Raw genomic sequence first — 27,918 nt, forward strand, 5'->3', positions numbered from 1 at the left:
CCTTTCCCTCTTTTTTTTTTCTGCAGTTGAGGATTAACTCTGCCATTGTAATATCAAGAAATAATCTCGAAATCAGGGCAGCAGATGGCTGATTATTTATACCTTTTTTCTTTGATTTGAGGAACAATGAGGGGGTAATTGTGTCCATAAAGCGGCACACAAAATGCCAAAGTCCTTTGACGCAGCACCACAAGAATAATGATGACATTATTGATGGTGACTGTGGTGATGCTGAAGAGACCAGTGGCAAAAATGCCAGGAAAAAAAAAGTGAATCACAGCAGCTTGTTTGTCTGTTGAAAAGAATAAGATAAAGCTCACTGGTGGTGATGTGGTGCATTAAAATCCCTCTTTTGCACTGTAAATCTCAACAACAGTTAATCCCTGGAGGATAAATGAACCATGTTAGGGTTGGTCTGTTTTCACAGCGGAGAGACAGACAAACAGAGCTATGCTTTTAACGGATGCTGACCAGCTATAGGTTTGTTGTATATGGGTTTTTATAATTTTTTTATCTCTAGTTCTTAGCAAACAGCCTCAGTCCGTCACCAGCTGGCTTTTACTTTTGGGCGCAGTTTGCGAAGAATAAAAGAGTTAATGGATAACATGGACAACAATAGAGAGCAATTATGTGTGTTTATTTAACGTGTATTCATACCATCTCTCCTGAGGCATCGTTTTACTGCACCTGCTTCATCCTAAATAGCCCAAACCCTTTATCACATATTATCTTCAATGGGTTATTAAAAATCCATCTATGCAGCTGAGTGAAATAAATATGTCAATTATTGGCTGATAAAAACCACCAAATCACACTTTAAACTGGTTTTTCAACGTCATCACGTCACACGTGATTCCTGTGTTGAGCCCTGTCTCTCAGGAAAGTGCTGCGTTCAGGTGCTGTGGAAAAATTGACTTCACAGTACTAAGCATTACTCATTGAAAAATATTGTTTTAATTTGGACATTGCATTTGGTGTTAAAGTTGTCATTGTGTAAGAGTGAAGGTTGTTTGTTACTAATTTTGGCCATTTTCTGTCTCTTTGGAGGATATCTGACAGGTGAAGACTGAAGAGTGGGGCTCCTCATTTTTGAAATAATTGTCCCAATTTCCTTTCCTTTGTTTTTTTTAATTTTATTTTTTATTCGCTTGCAGATTTAATTATTTTCTTGTCTTGTCTTTATAGGAAATGTACGAGGGGACCATGTAGGCACCAGATCAAACACGCACACACACACATATACACGTAGACACGCCCCCTCCTCCTCTGCCCGGAGCAGAAGCTCCTCTATCTTTAGCACCACCTCGGACTAATCCGTGTTCAGACGAACTGTGTTTGTCCTGTGAACGGACGCTGCCTCCCGTGCTACCTGTTCGGCTTAACCCTGCTCCTTTGCTCTCGCATAAACTAAAAACAAAAACTCAAAACAAACTAGAGCGATGCTGGACTGACAACAACTACCTCCGTCACACCGAGGATGCTGCTGCTCTCCAGCCCGCGGAGCGAACACCTGCGCGGGGCCTCGCTGCTGCGGCTCACCGCGCTGCTGCTCGGCGTCGTCTCCGTGAGCGTCGCTCTCCCAGGTAAATACACTCGCACAGAAACACGACGTCGTATTTTAAATCCATTTTCTAAGTAAAAACAATGTTTAACTACGGGTGAAGTGGTGGGAAAACCAGAAAAGCAACAGCTTTTTATTCCCCAGGGAACAGCACAGACCTTTTTGTATTTGTTTTGTAGAGACGCTTGTTGTGACAAGTTAAGTAAAAAAGTAAATAAGTGTATTTTTAAGGAAATTAAGGGTAATGGTGGAAATATACATTATTTCCCCGACAAAACTGGAAATAGCTATAATTATTGTGTTTGATTATTAATTAGTAAAACAAAATATGTCTTGGTTTTGTTGTTTTGCTGTTTTTCTAAATATAAACAGGCATTATACATGAGAAAAGTGGCTACTGGGAGTCGAGCAGTATACTTCTTCCCTCAACATTTAAACTGTATTTATCTGTACATTCACTGGCCACTTTATTAGGTACACAGAACACAACAGGTGTGGTCTACTGCTGCTGTAGGCCATAATTGATTAATCTGTTGATTATTTTCTCTGTTGATCGAGTACTCGTTTGGTCCATTAAATGTCAAAAAATGTTGAAACCCCCCCAACATTTTTCACTTTTTATAATTTCTTTGTTGTATGGAGCAAAACAAACCCAGAAACTATTCACATTTAAGAAGCAGAAAAATCTCCAAAACTTCAATTCTTAAGAAACCCATTTAAACTGATTCATTAATGGTTGCAGCCCTAAACAAGTGTCTGTTTGTGTAAGTGTTCTCTTTCCATCATTTAAAACCAGTCCAGTCATCTTCTCATCTGACTAACATAGCATTTTTGCCCATGAGAACTTGAGCTCACTGTATATTTTTACTGTTTTTGGCCCCTTCTGTGTAAATGGTAGATGTAGATGGTTGTGGGTGAAAATCCCAGTAGATCAGCAGTGTCTGACAGACTCAAAACAGTCTTTCTGGTGCCGTCCACCACATCCAAAATTCTTTTAATCACCTAATCACCTATATGCATTGAGTTTCTGCGTTCACAAAGAGTTGAATGGGTGTATCTAATAAAAGTGGCTGGTGAGTGTGTAAGCCATAACTGCAAGATAAGTTATTTATTAAAATAGTCTCCTTTTGAGTAACAGTTGAATCTGGACTTTTGTGTGTGCACATGTGAATGTGATGGGTTTTTTCACATGAATTTGTCACTGCTGCATGTTTGCAGAGCAGATAACCGGTGTCCTAGCTTTAAAGAACAGAATTGCTGCGACAGAACTGACATCTGAACTGTCACATGTTTGTAATCCTTAGTCTTTATCCGAGAGAGAGAGAGACAGAGGAAAGCTGTCTCACACAGACACTACACTGCTTTAGCCTCCACGCACACATTTATTTGTGTGATAATAGATGTTGATATTGTCAACAAGGCGTGAATCTGTCCCCCGTGAATGAAATGTAAATGGTGTGCAACCTAGTTTTTGCACAGCCTCGGCAAAGACGACGTACAGTAAAGTCTTCCTCGTCTTTTGGGGAAATTTGAGAATTCTGGGTAGTTTATCGCGGTTAACCTCCTCGTGTATCATTATTACACCTATGAAAGCATAGTTTCCTCTCTCAAGTGCTTAGAAACGTGTGTAGATAAGAAGATGGTGTTTCTGACGGAGAATTTTTCTTTTTTAATGTTAATAGAAAAGCCAACATTTTGTAGCTACACGAAATCAGAAAAAAGCTTTTCAATAATTATTTTATTATGGTCTTTAATTAGCTGGGAAGTCCTCATTGAGGTTACAAAACCTCTTCCACAAGAGTGTCCTGGCCAAGAGATGCAGCAGCACATTCAACAGGCTCATAGACAAACAAAATAACAAATGTTTACATATATCTTTTCATTAAATGTCCACCCAACTTTTTTCAAGTTATTTATAGATCATTAAAAAACATTCTTTGTTGCTGTTTTTGCTATTTGTTCCAACCGTATGAAGAGGCAAAGTTGAGCTCTTTTTTTCAGTGAGGTGAGTTAACACATTTTATTTCACCCCTGTTTAAGAATTCACAGCTCATTTGTGCCCAAGCCGCAGTGTAATTGAAGTCAAATTTATGCCTCGGCTTTAGAAATCATTAAATGCATGAGAGGCATCTACACGTTATCAAGAATCAAACATGAAGTGCGCACTTCCGTCAGGTGTTTGATTCAACAAACATGGACACATCGTCATGTGTAAATGCAGAGCGACAGAACACTGAATTGTCGGGATGGAGATCTTCCAAAATCTCCATAAACCCCATTCATCACATGAATCCCATCTGCTGGTCAGAGTTTTTTTTTATTTGCACGTTTATCTTTTCCCGTCTCTTTCACTAATCTAGTTCAGCCTCAGCAGAACTGTTGCGCTGCTACGTTTAGGTGCCCAGTTTGTTTTTCCACAAACCAACGATAGGATCAGTGCTGTTAGTTTTTTAGGGACTTTTAGTCCCTGAATGAATTTTTCCACCAGGATTAAACTTTAAAGATCCATATCTTCAGTGTCACACTCGTCACTCTTTCACACACACTGCACACATCTAATCAGCTGATCACATAGCAGCAACTCAATGCATGTAGACAAAAACTGCTGCTCTAATGCTTTACATGCATGTTAAAAGTCAGATTTTTAGTCAATAATTATTTTTTCTGGTCTTACTCGGACTAGCATACCTGGATAATGCGATTCATACTCCTGCATGTATACTCTTGACTGGAGTAGGCGTTCTGTGCATGCACCAAAATTTATATTGATGGACCACGTAGGCCCACTAGTGGTCATGTGACACTGGATCCTGCTCACTGCTGCAGCATTCAATGAATGAGTTTTAGTGCATGTTTCATCAGTTTTTGTGAAGCCAGTGTATGTTTTTGCTCATATCATCCAGCCGTTGCAGTACCGAAAAGAGAAATTATCCAGTGAGCAGCAGTTTTCTGGGACACAAATCCCTTGTTGGTTCCAGAGGTCAGAGGAGAAAGGTAGAAAACCATCTCTGAAAGCACAACATGGTGAGCCACAGCAGCGGAAGAGCACTCGGGTGCCACTCCTGAGACTTTATTAGGGCCTCTTATGTACCTAATAAAGTGACCTCTGTGTGTGTGTGTATATAAAAAACGCTCTTGGCTTCAGTGTTTCTCACTCGCCGTTTTTTGCCCTGCAGTAAAATGAGTCATCCTGTATGTTGCAGCGGGCAGTGAGTGCAGTGAATATTCAGGTGGAACGGCACCTGTGCACACTTCAGTGGACAAACACACACGCACACACGTTTCCATGACTTCAGAGGACATTTACTTTGACTTACATTCATTTCCTGGAGACTTGCTCAAACCTTATCCATAACTTCTACTCACCTAACCCTCACTCGAACCTTAACTTTAAACATAACTACCCTTTAAACACATTAAAATGTTGGGACTTTCTGTCCCCATAATGTGACTTTGTAAAAGTCCCTCTTTAAAGTGTTGGTGTAAAAATCTCAGCAGGCTAATGAGCAGACTTCAGGAAACATATGTAGTGACAGTCTGGCTGGAATGAGGAACAAGGTATTAGAATAACAAAGGAATTGAAATACTTTTCCCCAAAAACCTCGAAAGTGGGTTTGCTTTACTGGTACTTGCTGTAAACAGTGTCAGAAATGTTCATTTATAATATTTCTATATGTAGTGTATGTAAACTCTCTGCTTCCAGGAAGTAATTTAGAAAAATGCAGTTTGAAGCAGCTGACAGGCAGGCTGGTTTCTAATGGAGCTGTGATGTTGCTTGTGTGGTCTTTGACAGGGGTTTTGGCGGCCTGTGTTTCACCAGAGAGAAAAAGGGAAAAATCACCACAGGATTATGTGGTGATAATTACCATCCTTTTTGAAATGATGCAACGACCAAGAAAGATGTGCTGATGTCGCTCACTTGCCCCATTGTGGTTCGCTTTGTCTCAATGTGGAGGTTTAGAGAGAAAAAAGGTGGTCTCCCCAGGCTTTGCTGTGGTGGCTATCACAAACCACTGGTCTCTCACTCTTTCTCTCTCTCTCTCGCTCGGCTTCTTTATTAGGGAGTGTACAGTTGGCAGCAGAGCTCTCCTGGAAATGAGAAGGCCACATTAATCAACTTACAGACATTTGTCCTGAAAGCAGTTTCAGCCGGAATGAAAAGTGCTTCTGTCTTGACCACCAGCCGCGTCATTGAGCCCATTTGTAATGGAAGCAGGCAAATCAGAAAATAGCCAATTTACTGTGTCAGTTGTTTTCTATGCGCGTTGTTTGCACTTGCGTGTAGCCACATCCTGACCAAGAGCGACAGCATATGCGTAGCCTGATTTAAATAGAACCACCGATGACACTTCTTTTTAATGCTCATTCTGAGAAATGTATGCTAGTAAACCAGTTCATTTTATTTTTATTTGGCCAGGACAGAGATTTTATCAAGTAAATGTGGAAGAAACGTAATTATATTAAGACCCCAAATAACCATGACATGTCTTTTGAGATTGAGGAAACATGTTAAATTTGAAATAGTAGCTTCACTGATGATAGAGGTGCAGCCACGTTTGCTCTTTTTCATTTGCAAGCCACACACCATTTTGGTATGGTGTTTTGGTCTGTTATGCTGTCCAATAACACAGCGAGTAGCAGTACAACACATGGGATGGCAGCATAAATGTAACCAAACCTGAAAATCCTCACTACCATCTTAAAAAAATCTTGCTTTTCCATTAGGGATAGTCCATTTTTTTTTAAGTACCTGCTCTGACCAGGTTCCAAGCAAGCTGAGCCGAATCCAACAATTCCGTAGATCAGTTTAAAAAGACTGAAAAATCCTGCAAACATGCGTTGATTCTCAACATTAAGCAAGGACATTTCTAAAATCTACCCCCCTTTTCTCCACTTGTCGCTGACACACAAAAGTTAACAAACATAAATTAAATTTTTCTAAAAAGTAAAACAGGTGGTGGTGCAGTCACAGTATAAGCATGAACATAGTGTAACATCCAGTATGAGTGCATCTCTGTATTTCCGTATTTTTGGAAAATATGGCAGCCGCTCTCATGAATGTTTTGAATTCACTGTTTTAGTCACCAAAGGTTGCTGTTGTAACGTTTTACAAATGTCACCCTTTAAAGGACGAGTCACCAAGTGAATAATATGAAAAATATGAAGTGTTGCGCCACAGATTGCTGTAACCAAATCCTACTCAAACACAAAGAGGATGATAAAAGATTAAAGAGCATTTATACGGCACATTGCCCAGCCCTGTACAGTGTAGATCAGCCATTGTTGTGTTTGCTGTGGGTTGTGTCGCTCTGTTCCACTCTGAATGTTATGACAGTCATTATCATCCATTGTCTGACATAAGTAAAGTTACTGCAACAGAAAAGACGGAGGCAGTGAGCGATTATGCAATGTTACCACAGAGGTACATTCCCCTGAGGCTGAAATTCTTTGAATTTACATTTTACATTGTCTATTTCCTGCCTTCTTTCCTGTCTGTCAGGTGCTATGTCATGCCCTATTTTCAACCCACTGTGGCAAAAAAATATTTTACACGTAGGCGAAACTGACTAGATAGACAGTTTCCGCTGAATTAATCATCATGTCATTTATGTGTGGTTTTCTGATGTAGGTTATTATTATTATTGCGAATTTGAGTATCTGGGTTGATGTTGCAGCTGTTTCCGCCATGTCATTCAGTAGAGTTGAGTCAGCAATTTTCCTTCTTTCTTTGGCACTTTTTATATGATTTTTTCTTTTTGAGAATTGTCAGTTAAATGTGTTTTGTACGTATTGCACACGTAATTTTTTCTGTCTTTCTTTCGGTGTTATTAAACCGGGCCTGGCACCAGGATGAAGTGACTTTTACCGTGTTTTTCTATTTTGATAAGTGATTAATCCGTTTCAGTATTTATTTATTTTAAATAATCAAAACAACTTCTCAAAATGTTCATCTTCTTAAATGTGAATATTTTCTGGCTTCCTTGCTCCGTATAACATAGAAATCATTAAAACTGAATAATTTTGGTTTTGTGGGTTAGGGTTAGAAAAAGGCACTTGAGAACAGCATCACTGTAAAGGTTTAGGGAACTCTAAACTTAATTTAGATAAAAAAAATTTTTTAGGGTTAGGACCAAACAACTACACAATAAATGGTGACAATATTCGACAGAAGATATGGTGAGTTGCAGCTCTAGATGTAGGTATAGAATAGCTTCAGAAAGGCTAAATAACAGTAGGTTCCTGTCTCAAAGTTAAATACACACACACTCACCCAAACATAGCACAGCATTAAATATTGTTGTTTTTTTTTATTTACGTAGCTGTCTGTGATTCCTGTTACTTCTCTCTCCTCTGTGCTTTGTGCTCCTAAAGTCACAAAAATCCCATCCAACTGTTTTGTTGCTCTCGATTGTTTTCTTTAAAGCTGAAATATATTGATATTGTACATATTGCCCTTGTGGGCAAAGGTTTAAAATCCCCTATCACTGTAAATGTAAGTATCTGTTGTTTTTAGAAACAGATATTTTTTTGTGTTTGTCTAATACAGTACATTGCACTATAATAATCATTATATTCATGAATTGAACTAGAAGAGAAATTAGAAATGGAAATATCCACGATTTTTCTGCTGATTTTGCCATTGTGATTTGAATTGCTGCATAATTTAGTGCTATAGTGTGTAACATAAACATAAACAAACCTTACATTACAACCATTGTGAAATGCTCTCATGAACTCATGTCGCTCGGTGACATTCCATGGTCAGTATTATGTTTTAAAGCCAGACAGACGGAAGCAGTTAAAGTTTGACTGAAAACACAAATAAGCGCCTATTAAAGGTTTTAGGAGTGAATTATTCTGCTCAGAAAACTCAGTTGTTAAGCAGTTTGACAGGATAAATGTCTCTTGACCTGCCCGTCCCCTCAGTCAGCTCTGATAGTTTTGGTTGACAGAGCCAGTATTCAGATGAAGGATGCAGCATACAAATAATATTACATTATTTAATTACACAGTAATCGCATAGTAATTTGTTCAGTGTACCACTGTCTTGAAATTGAAATTTGCACTGAAGATAGAACAATCAGAAATTCAAGGATTCAATTTCAGCCTGTGCGATTTACTAATTGTGGTGTTTCAAACTGTGATTTCCATTCGATTTTCAATTGATAATAATACATAACTTTAATTACTATGATGCAAAAATATGATAAAAACAGCTACAGGCCCAAAACATTGTAAGTGACAACATAAACCAGGGGGTTAAAAAATTATAAAGCTGCATAAACAGTAAAATGATCATCTGTCTGACTATAACAAAGAGCTGTGTTAATCAGCCAATGCCAGTGGAATTCATTTGATTATCTAAGTTGAGAGTGAGACACGGTGAATAAACACGATCCTCCTGGAAGCACATAAAAAAGCCACCTAAATGCAAATACACGCACTGAATATTGGTTATGTATTAGTGAGTAAGAGCTCTCAGCTCTGCACAGCTCTTTAATGTTTCCACTTGATTTGAAGTGTTTGGCTAACTTCCTGCCTGCTATCAGTGGGTCAGGAAATGCACACAATAGAGGACATGGCCCTCCTGGCACAACCATTTCCTGCTCCCTCTCTAATTCTCTCTGCCACAGATACACACACAGGTTTGTGCAGCTGCTTTTCTAAGGACACTGCAGTGACTTCATTTAGACAGCCTAAACAAAGAGTTATCATTGACCTTAACCATAGCCAGTTAATGTCTAACCCAAACCTAAACCTAACTACAATTCAAACCTTAGCCAGTTCCTCAGAAATTAGGTTCTTCCTCATTAGGACCAGGTTTTGGTCTCCATGAGGACTACTGGACCTGTCAAGGTCAGTGTGTTTACATGCATGTTAAAAGTCAGATTTTAGTCAGACTAAGACAATAATTTGGTCATGTAAACATTAGTCTGACTAAAATAGCGCATGTCTTAGTCAGACATACATGTATAATGCAATTCATAGTCCGATTACTCATGCATTTATACGCATAGTCGGACAGGAGTCGGACTTGGTGTTCTGTGCATGCGCCAAAATTTCCTTCCGGTCTTTGACCCGGAAGCAGGACACAAAACTGCAGTACTGGTTTCGGAAATAATACAGTGGTTTTCTGCGACATAAAGGTCAGCAAGAAACTAATTAAAATACATACTAGCTTATAGAGAGATACAGTGCCACCTACAGATGCAAAATCAGACATACACAGCCAATACATCTATTTTTGTATAGTCCGATTGCCTGTCTTAGTCGGACTACAGCCTTAGCTTGATTAAACTGTGCACGTAAACGTACTGTGTTTATGCCAGAAAAGGTCATAAAGAGGTAACAAATACAAGTATACACACACATGCTAATACAATTACAGCCTGGGTGACATTTGTTGCGTTGCATCTGAGGAACAGCTTGAAGAAGCACAAGTGAACGGGGCATGAAAGTGTGCATTTGCTTGCAGAGTGTAGGTGTGTACCAGGCTGTGTGAAATTGCTTCTGTTTGCCTCTCAGATCTTGCTGGCAGGGCTGCTGTCGACTACACAGCCTGTCAGCAGCAGATGGTTAGGAAAGTCATCTTTTCACCCGTTCCAAGGACTATAACGAAGTTGCATAATGTTGTTTTTTTCCACACACTTCTACCGCCTTCACTGATACTAAAGACCTTTTTTTTCTCTTTTTTAATTGTCCTCTGTCTCCATCTTCCACTCTGCCGCTTGTTTGCAAGGCCGCCTCCAATGGCAACTTCACATTGATTTGTTTGACTCCTTCAGCCTCTTTCACACTGAAATTAGAACGAGTTCAAAAAGAAATTATCATCCTGATGCGACTCAGATATAACGGTTATAATGATCACTATCCAACTTCACCATCCTTGAGATATGGATGTTTACATCATCCTGTATTTGATATTTGAATTTTACTGCAAAGCTGTTTTTCCACTGATCAATATCACAGGCTTCACTATGTTGCTAAACCGGCTGAACCTCACAACCCGATTAAGTCAAGGAGTGGAAGTTAATTTGTTTGATCTGTGACGAGAGCAGTCAGTTGCAGCTGACTGAAAAATCCCAACGGTCTGACGAGAGTAGAACGAGCAAGAATAGACAGGAAAATGAAGTCTATGAAGATGGAAGAGAAGGTTTAAAGGTTTTTATAAAGGGCAGCAGACATGATTAGGCGCCATGTTTTAGAAAAAGTCTACAGCCTTAAAGGTTGCCTTGATTTTAAGCTCTTCATATTCGTCTTGTTGTTTTTTTATTATGTATTTTAATTTGGTGTGGAATAATATGTATGTATTGTGGCATGAATATCCTCAGCGATATACTTCATGCTAACTGAAAAATATGCTTTTATTGACTTTTATTTGGTTTCATTTGTAAACTTTCAGAAAAAAATATCCATACAGGAGAACTAAAGCATGCTACAAAGTTATGTTATTAATGTCCCTAAAACGTAGCGGTTACCTTTTAGTGTGAAAATATAGCAAATGTAGTGATGTTACATTGTTACTTTACCAAAAAGCTAACTTATTTTCAGTGTTTTGATGCACGATAATATCGTATATTGCAACTAAGGCTGAGCAATTAATCAAGATTTTACTGAACTCGCAATGGGGCCTCCTGTAATTTGAAAATTGCAGGAGGTGCAATATTTCTTCAAAAGTCAAAATGTGTGGACAAATTAAAGTGTTTTAGCTTGTCCTGGCCTATACACATCATATTCTACAGACTGAAGAAAACATCATATTTGTTTCTCACAGCAATATCACACATTTCACTTTCCCTCTCATATCGTGAATCATGTAACGATAGCAATTAGATATTTATTCAGAATGGTTCAGCCCTAATCTCATGACTCCTCGTCACCGACCTGACAACCTCTCTTCCTCCCGTCTCCGTGTCCTTGACTCAAACAGAAAAGACAAACAAAGCTTCTCAGATTACATGAGCGTCACCGCACAAGCAGCTCGCCTCCAGAGGCGTCGGTGCCTTAAGCCGATGTGGACGCCCATGTGTGCTCTTCTCGGTGTGGTCTTATTTAGATGTTTATCAAAGCGGTGTGTCCTTCTTGCGTGTGTTTGTGGAAATGATGTGTCCTATTTTATCGCTTGTGATTTTAAAGGTCCAGTGTGTGGCATGTAGAGAGAGATGCTTATTGGCAGCTATTGAAGATTTTCCATGTTAGGGATATGGATTATTGTTATTATGGTTATTATAGTTACAGTTGGGGAGTAATGTTGGCATCAGACTCCCATCTTGTAGTTTCCACCTACACATTGTAGATTCGAGGCCAGGATGTTGAATGCACTCAAAGTGTCTCTGGCTTCCGTTTCATTTCACCTCGGTTCTATGCTTATAACTGTGATTGAGCTGTATTTGTATGTACGTACATTTCTATCCAAAAAATCAATATAATCATTTTATTATTTTCTTTTTTTTGCCACGTCTCCGTTGTCACGTTACAAAAGCTCACATTAAATTGGAGGACCATTTTTTGTAGGATAGTAATGAATGACAGACAGATTGAGATGGCCTGGGAGCTTTTATTTTTCCCTCATACAAATCTTCATTAGTGGACTAATCTTGATTATCAAAAATAAGGAACAAAGTGCGTTCCCTTATATGTTCAATACGGACCGCGTATTTTATCTTTCAAATACGTAATAAATCCTAATTTTATGGAACGGTTGGCAACCCAAAGTGTGCCCGTGATGAATTCATTTATATTTCATTTGTTTTCTAATTAAAATAACCGCCACCATTTTATTTGCAACAAATTGTTTGAATGCAAGTTCTGTGTCATTGCACGGTCTACATAACTGGAAAGGTGCTCCATAAATACAGAATGGAAGTGTGTGAGAAAGAAAGCCTACTGTTTACTTTATTTATAACGTCTATTTATCTATCTATTTGTCTGTCTATTTCTGTGTACGCCACCTTGACAACCTTGTGTTTTTGTATGTGCTGAATAAATAAAGTGGGTTGGATTATCCCACAAAATTCTACTTCCCTCCGTCTTCTTATCATCACCCACTGTGCTGTTCACCTTTACTTGGCCCACTCTGCTGCACCTCCCGGCTCATTAGCTGCTTTGTTAGCGTCTCCGTATCTGCTCTCTGCTACTTAATGAGCCTACTGTGAGCATGTGACCCACTTCTGCCTTTTTCTGTGTGTCTGTGTGTCTTCATACAGTGTCTGGGCTCCACATTTCTGTTACACTGGCAGTAATCAGATGAAGAGATTATCTAAGCCGGTTAGATGTACATCAGTGTGGGAGCACCTGTAGATCATTACTATGGTTTAACCCCGGCCTGTATTGACATAGAGGTGGAGTTCGCCACATTGTAAAATGCAAAAAATTGCTCAGAATGTACCCTTTTTTTTCTGTGCAAATATTTGTCCTACGTGACAATGTTACCTATGCGGAAGGTCTGATAAGGTGACAACAGAAGATGAACCTAAAACATGCTAGAAAAAGTGTGCAACCTTTGTTGATTTCCATTGTTGTTGATGTTGTTATTCTGCTTCTGTTTGGTCTTCATGAACAGAAACGATGCAACATTATTCACATGCTGCGACTTCATCTGAAAATGGGAGCAGCCCATGGACTTGTAACGGTTCAAATCCAAGGGCCGGGCAAAGCACCCAATCCCACAAAAGAGTGTTAGCATCAAAATTCACCTCTGAAACTTACGCTGGATCTTTGTTTCAGTCGTACTTCAACCTGTTTGAAGCCGATGCATTTTACAAACACACTGTTGCCACTAAACTAATCTCTTCCTGTGTGCAGCTTGAGAATGCTGCCAGGCAACACGAGATCTAAACACGGCTATACTTATAAACACGGAAAGAGTCGTGTGGAGCTGATCGTTTGAACTCATTTGACTTTGGTTAGAATGTAAATGACATTTAAAAGTTGTTTTAAGGCAAACATTATTATTTTTTAAGAAGTTAGTGCATCTTGTATTGGTAGACTACAACTTATTTTTGTCTAGAATGCTGTCACCAGATTATTGATGAAGACCAGGAAATGGGACCACATCACAGCCATTTTGGCTCCCATACTGTACACTGGTTACCTGTCACTTTCAGAATTGATTTTTAGATTGTATTGGTGCCCCTTAAGGGCCTGCATGACATTTTCCCATGTGATTTAACACAATGTTTATTGCCATATATCTCTTGCCACTCCCTGAGATCCTCAGATGCCTCCTTACTGGTTGTTCCCACAGCTATTCTGACACTTTATCAAATGGCTTTTCAGTGATTTTTATTGCCTTTGTTATTTACTCATTTCCCTCTGCTTTGTGTTTATACTTTGACAGCAACAGGCTAATCAGATCAATAATTCACTAACACAAATTCATATTGCGATATAAGTTTCATCAATATAATTAACATTCAGTGTATATTGATATAATGTTTATGAATTATGCAAACACACTTTGAGACAAAACACATAAACGTTTTGCCTCATATTTATGAAACTTCCACTCGAGAGCAAAGCCCTAATCCATTATGGACACTCAACCCCCACTTGAATTTATAGAGCACATTTTACAGAATGACCTCGATAAAACTTAAGTAGAAAACATAAAAACAACATAAAAATTTAAACGATATGCAACAGGAGTCCAAATCAACCTGATATTAAACGCCAAGGAGAAAAAGTAGCAATTGTTAATAACATTTACAGCCATTTCACTCAGGCTTACGACAGCACTTTGCAACTGTTTTTGAAAAGTGCTATATAAGTAAACCTTACTTTTTACTGATTAACTGTTATTTATACAGACAATCTCATTGAGACCCTGGAGATCTGTTTAAATAAAACTTGTTCTTCTTCATCATCTTCTTATTATTATTGTTTTTTATTATTATTATTTCATCATTTCTTTCTTTTTATTATTTTCATTTTTGGTATTTTATCGTTCCATCAAACATCCATCACTGCAGTGTGGTTGGGATACTAATGATGACACTCTTTCTCCCCCACTCAGCTTCCCCAAAATGTCCTCACCAAATCGACTGTGCCAGAGAGGGACGCCACTTCTGTCAGTCTGGCTCCTCCCACTGTGGCCCCTGTCTCGACCCGTTGCAGGAGAATGAGGAAGGACGTTGTGTGAAGAGGAGAAAGCACCAGCAGCGTGGTATGTGGGGGAAAAAAGATGACATACTCTTTGATACACACTGCTAATGTACAGATCCAGTGTGTAAGAATTAGTGACATCGACTGGTGAGACTCAAGATTGTTACAAACGGAGGACTCCTCTGCTCAATCCCTCACTTTCCCGAGCACATCGGGGAACTACGGTGGCCTTCACATACCAGAAAGGAAACTGTACACATTTCTCTTTGTGTTTAATGCTTCCCTCTGCAAAATGCAAAACTACACACCCATAATAATCATAAGATAATCTTATCTCATTCAAAAATGTAAGGGTGTCCATTACCCTACAGAGTAACATATATTAATCCTACAGTGAAAAACAGGAGACCTTGAATGGATGTATTCATTATAGATAAATTATATTTTTTTGTATAACTCATCGTAGGTGTCTTTTTTTTATATGTATATATGTTGGTTGAATGACTGTTCGTTGTATGATAACTTTTATTTTCTTGCCTCTGTCACCGTGGCGTTCTTCATTCTGTCTCTTGTATACATTTTAATGTACACTTGTTTAAAAGTTTGTACACACAGCACACGCCGTCTCTGTATCCTGTTGCTCACATCTCTCCTCCACCCTTCTGTTCTTCTGTGCTTTCCTTTTCCCTCTGTCTCCTCCTCCTTTTTTACTCCATGTCTTCATTTCCTTTCCCTGTCAGTATCTCATGAGTATATCTTTCTTTTCTGCTCAGCTCTCCATATCTGCGACAGGCATGGTGCAGACTGATCCTCAGTGCTTTTTAATCTAGTCCCCACACACACACACACACACACACACACACACACACACACACACACACACCGCCAGCTTTAATCACTTAGATGACATGCATCTCTCTCTCCCCCTCTGTCCCGCACTCTCTCGCTGTTGCCCTTCATCTCCATCACTGACTCTAAGGCTATTCAACGAGAGAGAGCCAAGCTGCAAAAAAACAAATCTTAGGTTTCTGATTATGGTGGCATGGCATCGCAGATGCAGAGCGTGTGGCAAATCAATAAAAGTGGACGCTGCTTAAGTTGCCCTCCCACCTTAAGCTGTTTCAGCACATTCAGTCCTTGAATTTGAGAGGAAAATGCCCCCGGAAAGTCCCTTGAATTTCATGTCAACTAAGGTGTGGGAACCCTGGAATCAACCTTGATTTAAAAAGTGATGCACTGTGAGTAAATGTGTGGGAATGATGGTGACAACACTGCTTAACATACGATGTGTGTGTTCAGATGAGCCTCTCTGCTAAGCTCCCTATAGTGGTTACATAAACCCCCTGACAGAAATGATGAAATTATGCCTATTTCAGTCTCCATGTTGTCGTGTTCTCTTTGCAAATTAAGACTCTGAAATCACCCTGGTGTCACTCCAGAGGAAATAATGTGGCCATGTTTTTACGATAAAATGTCCGATTGGCTAAAATGTGAGTATCCTTGTTAAATCGTGCCAGATTGCTCAGTTTTCCTTAGAAAAAATCAATAACCAGCTCTTCAAATTCAACTTCTCAACATAGTTCAGACGAGTCTGGACCATTATTTGAAGGTCTAGTGTGTAAGAATTAGCTAAATCTAATCTGGAGGACCCCTTTTTCAACAACACTTACAGTTCTTCTGCATTTGCCAATGCAAACAATTATTTAATTATTCGATTATTATTTGATTACTTGACTAAAGTAGTTGTCAACTATTTTGATAATTGATTAATCACTTTTTTTTTGTTTTGTTTTTTTTCTATAAAACCAGGTAAACCAGGATTTTTCAGCTTCTTAAATGTGAATATCTTCCAGTTTCTTTGCTCCATATAACAAAGAAATCGTTATAACTGAATCATTATGGTTTGTGAACAACACAAGACGTTTGACAACTTCCATAATTTCCAGATTTGGTAAACACTGATCCACATTTGTCAACATTTTCTGACATTTTACAGAACAAACAAGGACCCGATTTAATGAAGAAAATATTCAACAGATTAATTGATTCGGAAAATAATTATTAGTTGCGGCCCTGCATCCTTAATTTGCATTCAAAAACATAGAGAGCAAGGACTTGCTTAAAAAAAACATATAAAAAGCTTGTTATGAGGTCATAAAAATCAAAACAAATTTGAGTCGTGTTATGTGGCAAGACATGTCTCTGACTGAGGAGTAGACAAGTTGTCCTGAGCAGAAGACTGGAGAGACTTCTGTGTTGTCAGGTCTTTACTCCGCAGTCGTAACTAGTTTCACGGTTGTGTTTCTTTTCTCAGCCACTACTGTCGGAGGAACTCTGCATTTGCTTTGCCACAAGGTCTTTAATAATGTCATGATTCTTATCTTCAATATTCATGGCTGCAGTCACTGCTGGTCCACCACATATTCTGCTTGAAACTAAATCGATGCTCCTCTCTTTCTAATTTCCTCTCTCTCTCTCTCAGTAACGGGGAGGAATTCAGGAGTACATACACTCAGCCGAGAGAGGATGAGTGTGTGGAATGAGTGAGCACTTTTTATTGCAAGTAGGGCCTGCTTGTATTTAACAAGGAGGCGTGCGCTGCCGTCGGTAAACATACAGTATGCCTCAAAGCTGTGTTCTCGCTCCAGAAGTAGCATTCACACACGCTGAGTGGCTTGTTGTCTTGGCAAACATTTCAATTTGTCAATTTGCCAAAGACTGACCTGTTTCCATGTTACTCACCGGGACCGTCTTTTGCTATGGGACAAAATCATTTTAACCACACCTGTCTATTTATACTTTAACGGTCATCAACCTGAACTTCAGATGTTCTCATGCATTAATAATGTCCAATGCAGTTTAAAGTGTGAGGGCTGTATGCACATTATTGGGGGTTACATCATGGATGTAGCATTTCAAGCCACAGTATGCGTGTTATTATTCTGCCCCTTGTTTGTTCTTTGTGAATAGAAATGATGTAACATTATTTCTATGCTGCATCCTTCATCTCATAACGGAGAGCTGTCAAGCAAAATGATCAGAGCTGTTCTGGTTCTGAGGTTCTGGAACGACCTCTGAAACTTTTGGTGGGCGCACAGAAACTGTGTGTTTTCAGTCAAACTCCAAGCGTCTCATTTTACAAGCGCGATGTTGCCGTTGCCGGTGTCTGTCTTGATATAAAACAAATCCCTTCCTGAGTGCAGGGCAGGAGTGTCGCTGGGCAACACAAGATCTAAATATTGAAAAAGAGAGAGAGAGAGAGAGTCGTGTTGGGGCTGATGGGCTTATGTAATGGGTATACAGTTTTTAAAGCATAACATAAGATGCCCCCAAAATGGATAAATACACACATTTAGGCAAAGACATGACGCAGAGTTCTGATTTAGAATAATCCAATTAAAGGTTTCAATGGTAAACAGTGAAGATTCAGAATCGGGTAAAAAAAAAAAAAAGAAGCTTTATTTGAATGAATCTCTTAAATTCCAAGGAAGTCAGGCATAGCAGAATGAATAATAATAAAAAAAATATCAATTTCCTCTCCTGGAGTAATGCTGTATGATAGGTTCACAATCACATCCCCACAGAAGTCATTTCATACAAATGACCATGTAAATTAAAGCCAAGTCTTTGCAGATTTGATGTAACAGCAGCAGCGCTTATCGTGTTCCTTCCTTTCTGAATTATCAGGCGTACTGTCTGGAGGGCTAAAGCCTTTCTCTCCGTCTGAGGCTGGGATTTGCTTTGAGCTCTTCACTGTACACAGACTCTCTGGACTCTTTGACCTGGTTCTTGTGTCGATGGTTTAAGAGGCTTTTGGTGTTTGTTTTTGGGGTCTAGTGCGTATTTCTACACTTTTCTGTTCACTTTCAGACTTTTTAATATCTAGATTTTGTCTGTGTAACAGACACAGCTTCACTTGCATTTATTAATTAATTTATTTATTTATTCATGTTTTTATTCAGAGTAGCTTTTAAAACCCCAGTAGTGCATTGACAGGTTTATCCTTTTTATTTATATCTTTTTTTATTATTTTATTTGCTTTAGTTTCATTATAACCAATAATTATTCTAAATATTAAAAAAGAAAAGTCTGTTTTTGTCTTTTAGTGGTGTATACATTTTTGATTGTTATAAACATGGCCTTTTACACATACCAGAAAATAGGAAAAAAGTAAACAATGTGCTGATTTATTGTATGAATGGGTTAACAATTATTTTAATGAAAAATAATGATGAGAGAGAAACTGGCAGTTTTTGGTATTTTTCTTGGAAAAAAATAAGTTTATGTTTCATTACATTTAGACTCACGCTTTTATCAATATTGCTATTTTATGATTTAAAATAAACTGATATGAAATATCTGTAATATATAATGTAGAAAGATATGAAACAAAATACATTTTCTATTGTCTTTCTCTTGGTCTATAGCTTTATATTTCACAGCTACTTTATATTCCACATAAATATTATGATGTACATGTCGTGCACTGCTAATTAACAGCATCATTATTATGAGGAGGAACTACAGTAAGTTATACACAGCTGCTCATACAAAACAAGTGAATGTCCACAGTGACACCTAGTGGTGGCGGCACAGAATGGAACAGCTGGCTGAGACAGGTATTTTGTGTTTTAAAATTAGAACTCTTAAGGTTTTACTGTTGTCTAAACATGAAACCTGTCCAAATATTCACTACTTTGTTCTCATTTCTCCAGTCACACAAACACAAACACTACCACTCCACTGCCTCAGCAAGGCTGGGTTAACTTTAATGTGTTCCTCTGCCTTTATATGAAAACAGACAAGCTATTAAAGTCTGGTTTTAGCTGTGAACCTTCTGGTTTTCTTTCCTTTAGCTATCTCACTGACCTTTGAAACTTCACACCAATGAGTTTGATCTGAAACCAGCGAGTCTCTGTGTGTATTTAGTGTTTTTTATTTGACAAGTCAGTCAAGAGAACTACATCGTTTGAGATAAATGACCCACTAGAGGGCAGCAGGAGACACTTTAGTGAGTTGGACGGAAGCCACACCGGTTTCAGTCAGGGGAAGAAACTTAAAACTTAACATGGCATGTGTTTATTACAGCTATAGTAGGTTTAGTGGTGACAATGAAATGTTTTATTTTTGTGTGATCAAAAACAATAACAAAGACTTACAGAAACAAGGTTCCAAGGCAACACATAGTGATGTTATTCATGTTTATTTTTCTTAAATTTCATATTCTGTGGTCTACATTACTACTGTCACACTGCCGTTTGAGATAAATGAATGATTTAAAAATAGTAATCAACAGATTTCACAGTGAATTCTCCCATTCTCCCAAAGAGATACGGACTGAAAAACTGAAATGTGTAAAACTGACTTTTGTCTTTGAAGCTGAAGGGTGGGTAAAGAGTGGGTGAGGGGGGGCTAAAGTGTGTGTTCCTCCTCCTCCTCCCCCAAAGAAATGTGAATGTTTTTTAAGTAGGACAAGAAAAGCAGCACAGATGTGTGTGAGCCGTTGAGATGTTTAGTGTTTGTTTGTTGTAACCAACTGCCCCCCGGGTGCCTCTCAAGAGGTTATGGGTCATTATCAAGCGAGTGACAAAACTCTCCTCCACACGTAGAGGTGTGCGTGCTTAGTCAGTGTGTGACAAACTACACACGTACTCACAATTGATCACTTTTCTTAGTTGAATTATCAGCGACGGCCTAGTTTTCCTTGGCCTACGGCTACGTCCTCCTCCACCTCGTTCACTTTCATTGAATTCCTTGCGGATTTTAGAATTGGCCAGCACTTCACATGATGACTGGCAATAAATCTCTCATGTGTCCTTGAGTCTCCTCTAAGAATTTAAAGCCGCTTTTTTTAAGACGCGCTCCTGGCTGGCACTCGGGCACGGTTGGAGCTCTCAACCACCTGCAAAGTACAGATGGTGCATCCCGCCTCCACAGACACCTGCTATGAAGTGCACTAAATGGCCATTAGTGGAGGGGGGTAAGAAAATAACAAAGCAGACAGTGAAAGCAGTGGCATCTCATATCATACACATTAGCTCAGCCAGATGGCTGGGCCTTCTGGAGTGAAAGTGACACTGTAATCATTAAAAAGCTGTGTAGGTGGTGGCGATAATTTGTAATAATCCATTGGTTTAGATGTTCTTAATTGTAAATTATCTATTTTCTTTAAATAGTTTACATAGGCAAGCTCTTTGTGTGTGACATGGTGCATGGAAATTGGATGCGTAACATTTGCTCCTTCAGACACAGAATAACAATCGGGAGGCGATGAATAAGACACAAGATTATCAGAAACACATTAATAGCAAGGAAATACAATATATACATTTTAACATGAAATGGAAACAGGACAACAGACATGAGCTTAGCAGGAAATGTGATTCTTTACATTCAATGACAAATAAATGTAACTATAATATGTAAATGTTATGCATGTGCAGGTAAGTAGTTGAATATAATGTTTTAATGAATAAAAATATAAAGAAATAAAAGGAGCTAATCTATGAAAAGCACTGCCCGCTGAAGTCAAAATGGAACTGTAAATGATTTACACGTTTTCACAGGCTTTAACGCTGATCATTTGCAATACTATACCATGTTTTGTGTTTTATTGTCTGAGGTGTAATTAATACATATACGTATGCGACCTTCATGTGGAGGATAAAGCGGTAGAAGATGAATGAATGAATGAACGATATACTGTGGACGTACAGCATTTAGGGAACAGTGCACACAGTCATTTGTTGTGAAAGTGATGTACAGTCAAATATTTTTACACTGTTGCTTCACTTTTTTACTTTTTTAACTTTAAAGAAGGGAACAACAACTTTGATTACCTCCATTAACACTGAGCTACGGGATCTTTTGTGACAACTAGTAGCAACTCGGGGCTCCATGAGGCAAAGGATTGGCTGATTGCTCCTCCTGCCCCCCCACGGTGCTTCCTCCCCATGGCCACACACACCATCACACACAGTCATCTCCGTGGAGACCACAGCAGTGCTGCAGGAATGTGGCTCACTGTCTGGCCCGAAGGGCTGTTAACAACGCTTTAGTATTGTCCCCACTCTTCTTCTTCTTTTTTTTTTGTACCAGTCCACAAACAAACAAGACACGCGGGCACACTCCCAGTCCATCACTTCAGAGGCAAGAGCCTGAAGAAAGAGACATGTACACATGTCCCAAAGCATATGGCTGTCTGTCCCTTTTGTTACGATAGTCACATATCACTTACAGTCCAGACGACAAGTTTATATGCTTTTATTTTAGCAACATCTATTGGTGAAGTTGAATGTTGCAGCTGAAAATCCTTCCTTTCCAAGCACGTGGGAGAACCTACGTTAGCCTTGTCCATTAAAGAATAGATGGCCTCCACAAAGGAGGCCCACTCCTGGTTTAGGGCTCATTCTCTCAAAAAACACGAGTGTAATTATTTTATATTTCTATTAAAATGGAAAGCATTTCACCTTTTTTTTTTTCAAGAAAAATACCAAAAACTGCCGGTTTCTCTCTCATCATTATTTTTCATTAAAATGTGGTTATTCTTACAATAAATCAGCACATTGTTCACTTTTTCCTATTTTCTGGTATGTGTAAAGGCCATGTTTAATAAATTAAAAATGTATACACCACTAAAATGCAAAAACATAATAATAATTATTGGTTATAATGAAATGGCAACCTCAGTCATTGCTGTTTTGTCCTGGTTAATATGTTGCCGATGTTTAGAGCTGAAACAATTACTCGATTAATTAACTATTTTGATAATCGATTCATCGGTTTGAAGCTTTTTTCATTATTTAAACAAGATTTCCGATTGTTTCTGCTTCTTAAATGTGAATATATTCTTCACTTCTTTGCTCCATATAACAAATCATTTTTGTTATGAAAATAATTGACAGAATTAGACCTTGATTCATCGGTATGAAAATAATTGTTAGGTGCAGCTCTGGTGGTGTTTATGTTACATGTGTGCACAAATGAGCTTAGTCTTTGTTGTTGTGTTTTAGTATTTTATGCATTCTGTACTAGATTGCCTGTTGCATTTTTGTTCATTTCAAACTTTCTACTAACAGCGACTGTCACTGCCAGTTTCATTAACATAGAATTTGTTTCTTGTTTGTTTTTTAAAGGGTCGCTCTACCCTGATCTGGACGAGGAGATCGATTACCTTCAGTCTATCCTCGAAAAACAGGCATTGACCGAGACGAATCCCCCCAAAAAGGAAACCAAACATCCTGGTGAGAGACTGCTAAGACTGAGTATTCTGTAGACAAAAATCTACATAAGCAATATTCACTTCCTCTTTTAAAGAGGAAGTCTGCTTTTTCTTATATGGAAAGTGTTTTTTTTTTTTACTTCCCTCAGTTAAAACTTTATATCTTTCACTCTCAGGTGCCGTCACCGCTCTGAAAGATTCCACCAAACAGGAACAGAAAAGCCCCGCTCTTCCCGCATCGTCCCAAAAGCTGCATGCGGTCACTGAAACGCCCAACAACTCGAAAGTGTCCGCTGTCCCTCACACGCCGGCTCCAGAGCCCAGAGCCACCCAAGCTGATCACCGAGGCGGTCCAATAATTCACCCAACGTCCATGAACGACAGACTTTTTATCCGTAAGTGAGATGTTAAAAAGGCTTTATTAATACTGTTAGTAAGGAAGTGATTACCTTGGTCCATGTACATGTAGAGATGCACGATATATCAGGAGTGCTTGGACAAATAACCAATACCAAAAGGTATATATAAGTTTTTCCCTGTGCCCAACTGCAGAGGTTATTCATTCTCTTTTGTGGTGAAATTGACAATATTTTTCATACTCCTGTAGCAGCAGATGTAGATATACATTTTATAAACAAGCCAATATCTGCAGATACCAATATTGTGTTTGTAATCCCTGGGCGCTCTGCACATGTGCCACGGTCCATAATCAGATATCAGTAACGGAATAATTTATTAATCCCGGAGGAAAGAAAAGTACCAAATATTACAAAAAAATAGAACAACAGAGCACCAGGAGGGCTTATGTATACCATATGAAAAATAAATCCATGCCTCTTATAAACAGAACTATATCTATATGTAAAGTAAAATGAAATAAAATACCCCATATGAAACAAGTTTAGTGGCCTAAACCCAGAAATGATTGAAGCAGCTGGTACACAACATCGACAAAACCTGGATGAAATTTAGGCCACTACACGACTAGCCACATGCTAAACCAGAAATCACCAAATACTAACGAGCTGAAAAGGGTTAAAACTAACCGTTTCACGCTGTAGTGGAGCAGAGGCGTCACACAATTAATCTAGTAAATCAATTCCTGTTAAAACACGTAGTGTCATTTCCTGTTGTTTTTTGTAATCTTTACCGCAGCAAGATTTCATCACTCATCTTTTCTAATGTTCGCTCCAGTTTGCATATTTGCTGTATTTTTCCTAATTTACCTGACCTTCTCTCCTTTTCTTTTCCCTCTTCCGTCCGTATCCATGTGCAGTCATAATCTCGCTGTGTGTGGCAGTGGGCACTGTGGCAGTGATCCTGGCAATTGCTTGTTACGTTAAGTAAGTCTGGACACACGAGGTCACATTTCTTGTTTCACAACATAAGCTGGGATCTGTCTCCACCTCGCACAGCCTCTATAACTTGTTTTTAGCTTGTAATTTCCCCACCTCTTCAGATAAAATGTTAAAAACCCAATTTCTGATTATCTGTAAAAGTCTGGCCCGCCAGCATCATCTGTATCAGGTGATTTAAATTATTTGCTTGTCTTCACCAAAAACATTTGTGTTCAGAGCTTTTATTCTGAAAGAATTGACAGTTAACCTAAATTAAATGTTTGGTTTGAAGAATACGAATAAAAACACTGCTGTCGTCATGGAGACAGCCAGGTTTGGGGAGGAAATGTCCGTAAAATAACTACTTGCATATATTCAGGCTCAAAGAAGAAGCAGTAATTCTTAAAATTGAAATGATGCACGATAAATATCAGCAGTACGAGTATGTATTTCACACGTATTGATCTTTGTAACGCGCTGCTGATTAAAGAGAACGTCCACGTTGTTGTGGTAAGACACTTTAAGGCACTTTGTCTGATGCAGATAAGATGTTTTGGCCCTAATATACTACCTAATACCTAATACTTACAAACAAAACTGGCCCTCGACCACATTTATTTGCTCCTCCCTGATCTATACACTTAACTCCTGAAATCAAAGAGTTTATAAAAACAAAAAAACAGAAAGAAGGATCAGCCCAAACTCAGATTCATGATGCCCCCCACAGGTTGCAGAAGGACTCACACCTGGCTCAGAAGGTGGACTACCCTGCTTTCAGTCGGTCGGGCATGCCGGCTGCTGCAGGCAACGGTCCATCGGTAAGCAACACCGCTCCGACATCGCTTTGTTGTTCCACAAGTATGTATGACTTCAGCTTTCCCACCTGCCTTCATGTGTTCCAGCCTGAGACGGGAGATAAGACCCTGGCCCAAAACGCTCAAATGTATCACTATCAACATCAGAAGCAACAGATGCTCTCCATGGGAAAGTATGTCTTGTTGTTTTTGACGTTCGCCACTTCCTCTTTCACATTGACCACATTTTGTGGCCTCATCAGTGCAGTACCTCAGGTGTCTTCCTTTTTTTGTCCTTTTTCTGCCTCAGCAGTCACAAACCTGAGCAGAAATCCGGCGACAGCGAGGTCACCTCAGATGAGGAAGAAGTTGGTGGAGACTTCACAGTGTATGAGTGTCCTGGACTTGCACCAGTGAGTATCAAAAGCCCCTTTTCCACCTATGGTCCCAGCTCGCCTCGCCTCGCCTCGCCTCGGCATGGTTTAGGTTGGTTTTCCACTGCACAAACTACCTACTCACCACTGCACAGCTGCAGGAAACTGCGGTAACTTCATTTACACGCGACACACACACACACAGACGAGTGACTAGTGACTTGTAAAGCAGTTGTTTTCAGTGTAACTGAATCATTGGAATCTGTTCATTAAAAAATATTTAATGACACACAGTCACTTGACTGAAATACAGCGGTAGGGTCGCGATTAGCGATAAGCTGACGCTAAATACACCAGACTCCTCTTTTAAATATTGAGATTTTAGACAATTCCCTGGTCATTGTTGGAGATTTAACCCACATTTTAGGATTGTTAAGTCGTTTTAACCGAGCTACAGTTCGGCATTGTTTGTCTCGATTCTTGGGTCGGTCTGGTCTGGTCTGGTCTGGTGCCGTCACGCATTGTATCGCCTCAGCTCGCATGGAACCTCAGCAGAGCAGGGACTTAAAAAAGGACCAGGTAACAGGTACTATTGTTAGTGGAAACCGTGCCGTGCAGAGGCGAGTCGAGCCGAGCCAGTGGAAACACGCCGAAACACACACACACACACACACACACACACACACAAAAGCCTGCATATTTAAAACTAACTTCTTGCTATGAGCCTGATCATCTATTTTCCCTTCTTGACAGACTGGAGAGATGGAAGTGAAGAACCCTCTGTTTGATGACTCAACTTTACAATATCAGGGGAACCACAAGTGAACGCTGTTTAGACACATCACATCTAACTAAACAAACTTGTGCAGACATAAGACACCACTTCATCGAGGCAGAGGAAGGGCTTTTTAAATTGATTCTTGTCTTGTGTAGATTTTTTTTTTGTTTGTCTTTAAATACTACAAAGACACATTATGAAGGATTTCTTTTTAATTCCTGTCTTTGGGAGGCATTCCCATCTTTTTAGTTCTGCTTTCCAGAGTCGTCCTGTTTTCCTCCTCATGTACCTTCTTACCTTGATCTCTGTGGATAACCGGAATATACACATTTAAATCGGCGTCCTACGAAACTTTCCTACGTTTTAAAAAACCGCAACCCCGCGCAACGCATTGAAAATGTAAGTGGTGGTGTTGCTGAATTAAAATGTCTTGCCATATAAGCTGCTCAAAAAAGATTTTTAAGGTGATAGAAAATAAATTAATAAATATATATATATATATATACATAAATATTTATCTGAAAATGTTTTTTTGCATGGTTTTACTATGTTTGAATCATGGCTACGCTTTGAGTCTGACTGTTGACTCTCTTGTTTGTTTGTTCCGTGCGTCTTTCCTCTTACCGGTACCAAGTTAACCTTGTGCTGCAACATGTACATACAACAAAGAGTGAAAGTGGTTCACCTTTTATAGATATTTGTACATGCACACCAAGGAAATAAAAACTTTTTACCACATCGTCATGGAAATGACCGTTATTGCCGCAATTAGGTCATGATGTATTTTGAAATGGCAGGAAATTAGGAACATAGAGGTTTTCTTTTTAAATGTAGCTGGTTTGTGCAGTGTTTTTTCAAAATAAGCTAGAAATAAAGCAACAAAAACAACAAAATTTGGTTTTATGTGTCGGCACTACAGAGATATCCCCCAACACTTAGATATGAATAATATCCTTCCATCGTGAATACAGATTTCTGTACAGTGGAATATTGTGCATCTCTAGTTTTACTGTATATTTAACTGGTTATAGTTATAGTTAAGGGCAGGGATAAGGGTTTCACTGCTCAGTGTCTTAACAAGAATAGCTGTTTGTGTGTGTGTGTGTGTGTGTGTGTGTGTTGGGGACAGGACAGGCCAGTCTCCTGTCCCTATTGAGGCACACAGGGCCATTAAAGCCCCTTTGTGCTGGTGCACAGTGGAAGGAAGGCAGCTATTGGCCCTCATATGAAAACCTGTGTGGGTGGAGGGTCTGTGAAGGTGGGTGTCAAAGGCAGGGCCGTTAAGAAGAAAATCAAAAAGCCATCAGACTTGTTTGTGGGAGACGATTGTGTTGCTCAACAGGGGAGGGAGCGGCGCTTAAACTCCTGTCTTATTAATTTATCAAGCAGTATAGGTGAGAAGTAAGATTAGTGAAAATTAAAATGGTGTAAAATGTCCTTTTGGGCAGGGAGAGCATATAAGGGAGAGCATATAAGGTCCTTAAAAACTACTGTTTTTAAGGACCTTTACAGCCTCGTGAACAACTGAATTAAACTCCAGGTGACAGGTGCAGCTAAGCCAGTGTGTCGTTTTCACAAGTTTATTAATAAACCTGAGGAGAAAACCCCCAGAATTTAGAGGCAAAAGAAAACAAATTCTTGTACTCTCACCAAGTTACAACATTGCACCAAAAGCTTATTTTAGATCTGCAGTTGGATAAACAGTCATCACACACATACATGTATTACGTATACACCCAGTAGAATTCT

The 27,918-nt window shown here is 39.1% G+C and overlaps 1 protein-coding gene across 2 annotated transcripts; it reads left to right on the top strand.

The window, feature by feature from the left end:
• Positions 1–1,259: 1,259 nt before the first annotated feature.
• npdc1a (neural proliferation, differentiation and control, 1a) lies at positions 1,260–26,907 on the top strand. 2 transcript variants are annotated; one of them, XM_058617165.1, is made up of 9 exons: positions 1,260–1,583; positions 14,577–14,726; positions 22,801–22,908; positions 23,063–23,281; positions 24,163–24,229; positions 24,951–25,041; positions 25,126–25,211; positions 25,331–25,430; positions 26,145–26,907. In XM_058617165.1, the coding sequence occupies exons 1-9, from the start codon at positions 1,478–1,480 to the stop codon at positions 26,214–26,216; spliced, it is 999 nt and encodes a 332-aa protein (XP_058473148.1). In that variant the 5' UTR covers positions 1,260–1,477; the 3' UTR covers positions 26,217–26,907. The 2 variants fall into 2 exon arrangements, with proteins under 2 accessions (XP_058473148.1, XP_058473147.1); XM_058617164.1 differs by having other exon boundaries at positions 1,268–1,583; positions 25,328–25,430.
• The last annotated feature ends 1,011 nt before the right edge of the window (positions 26,908–27,918 follow it).

Source organism: Solea solea, chromosome 19 (genome assembly GCF_958295425.1).
Source record: "Solea solea chromosome 19, fSolSol10.1, whole genome shotgun sequence".
NCBI classification, from domain to species: Eukaryota; Metazoa; Chordata; class Actinopteri; order Pleuronectiformes; family Soleidae; genus Solea; species Solea solea.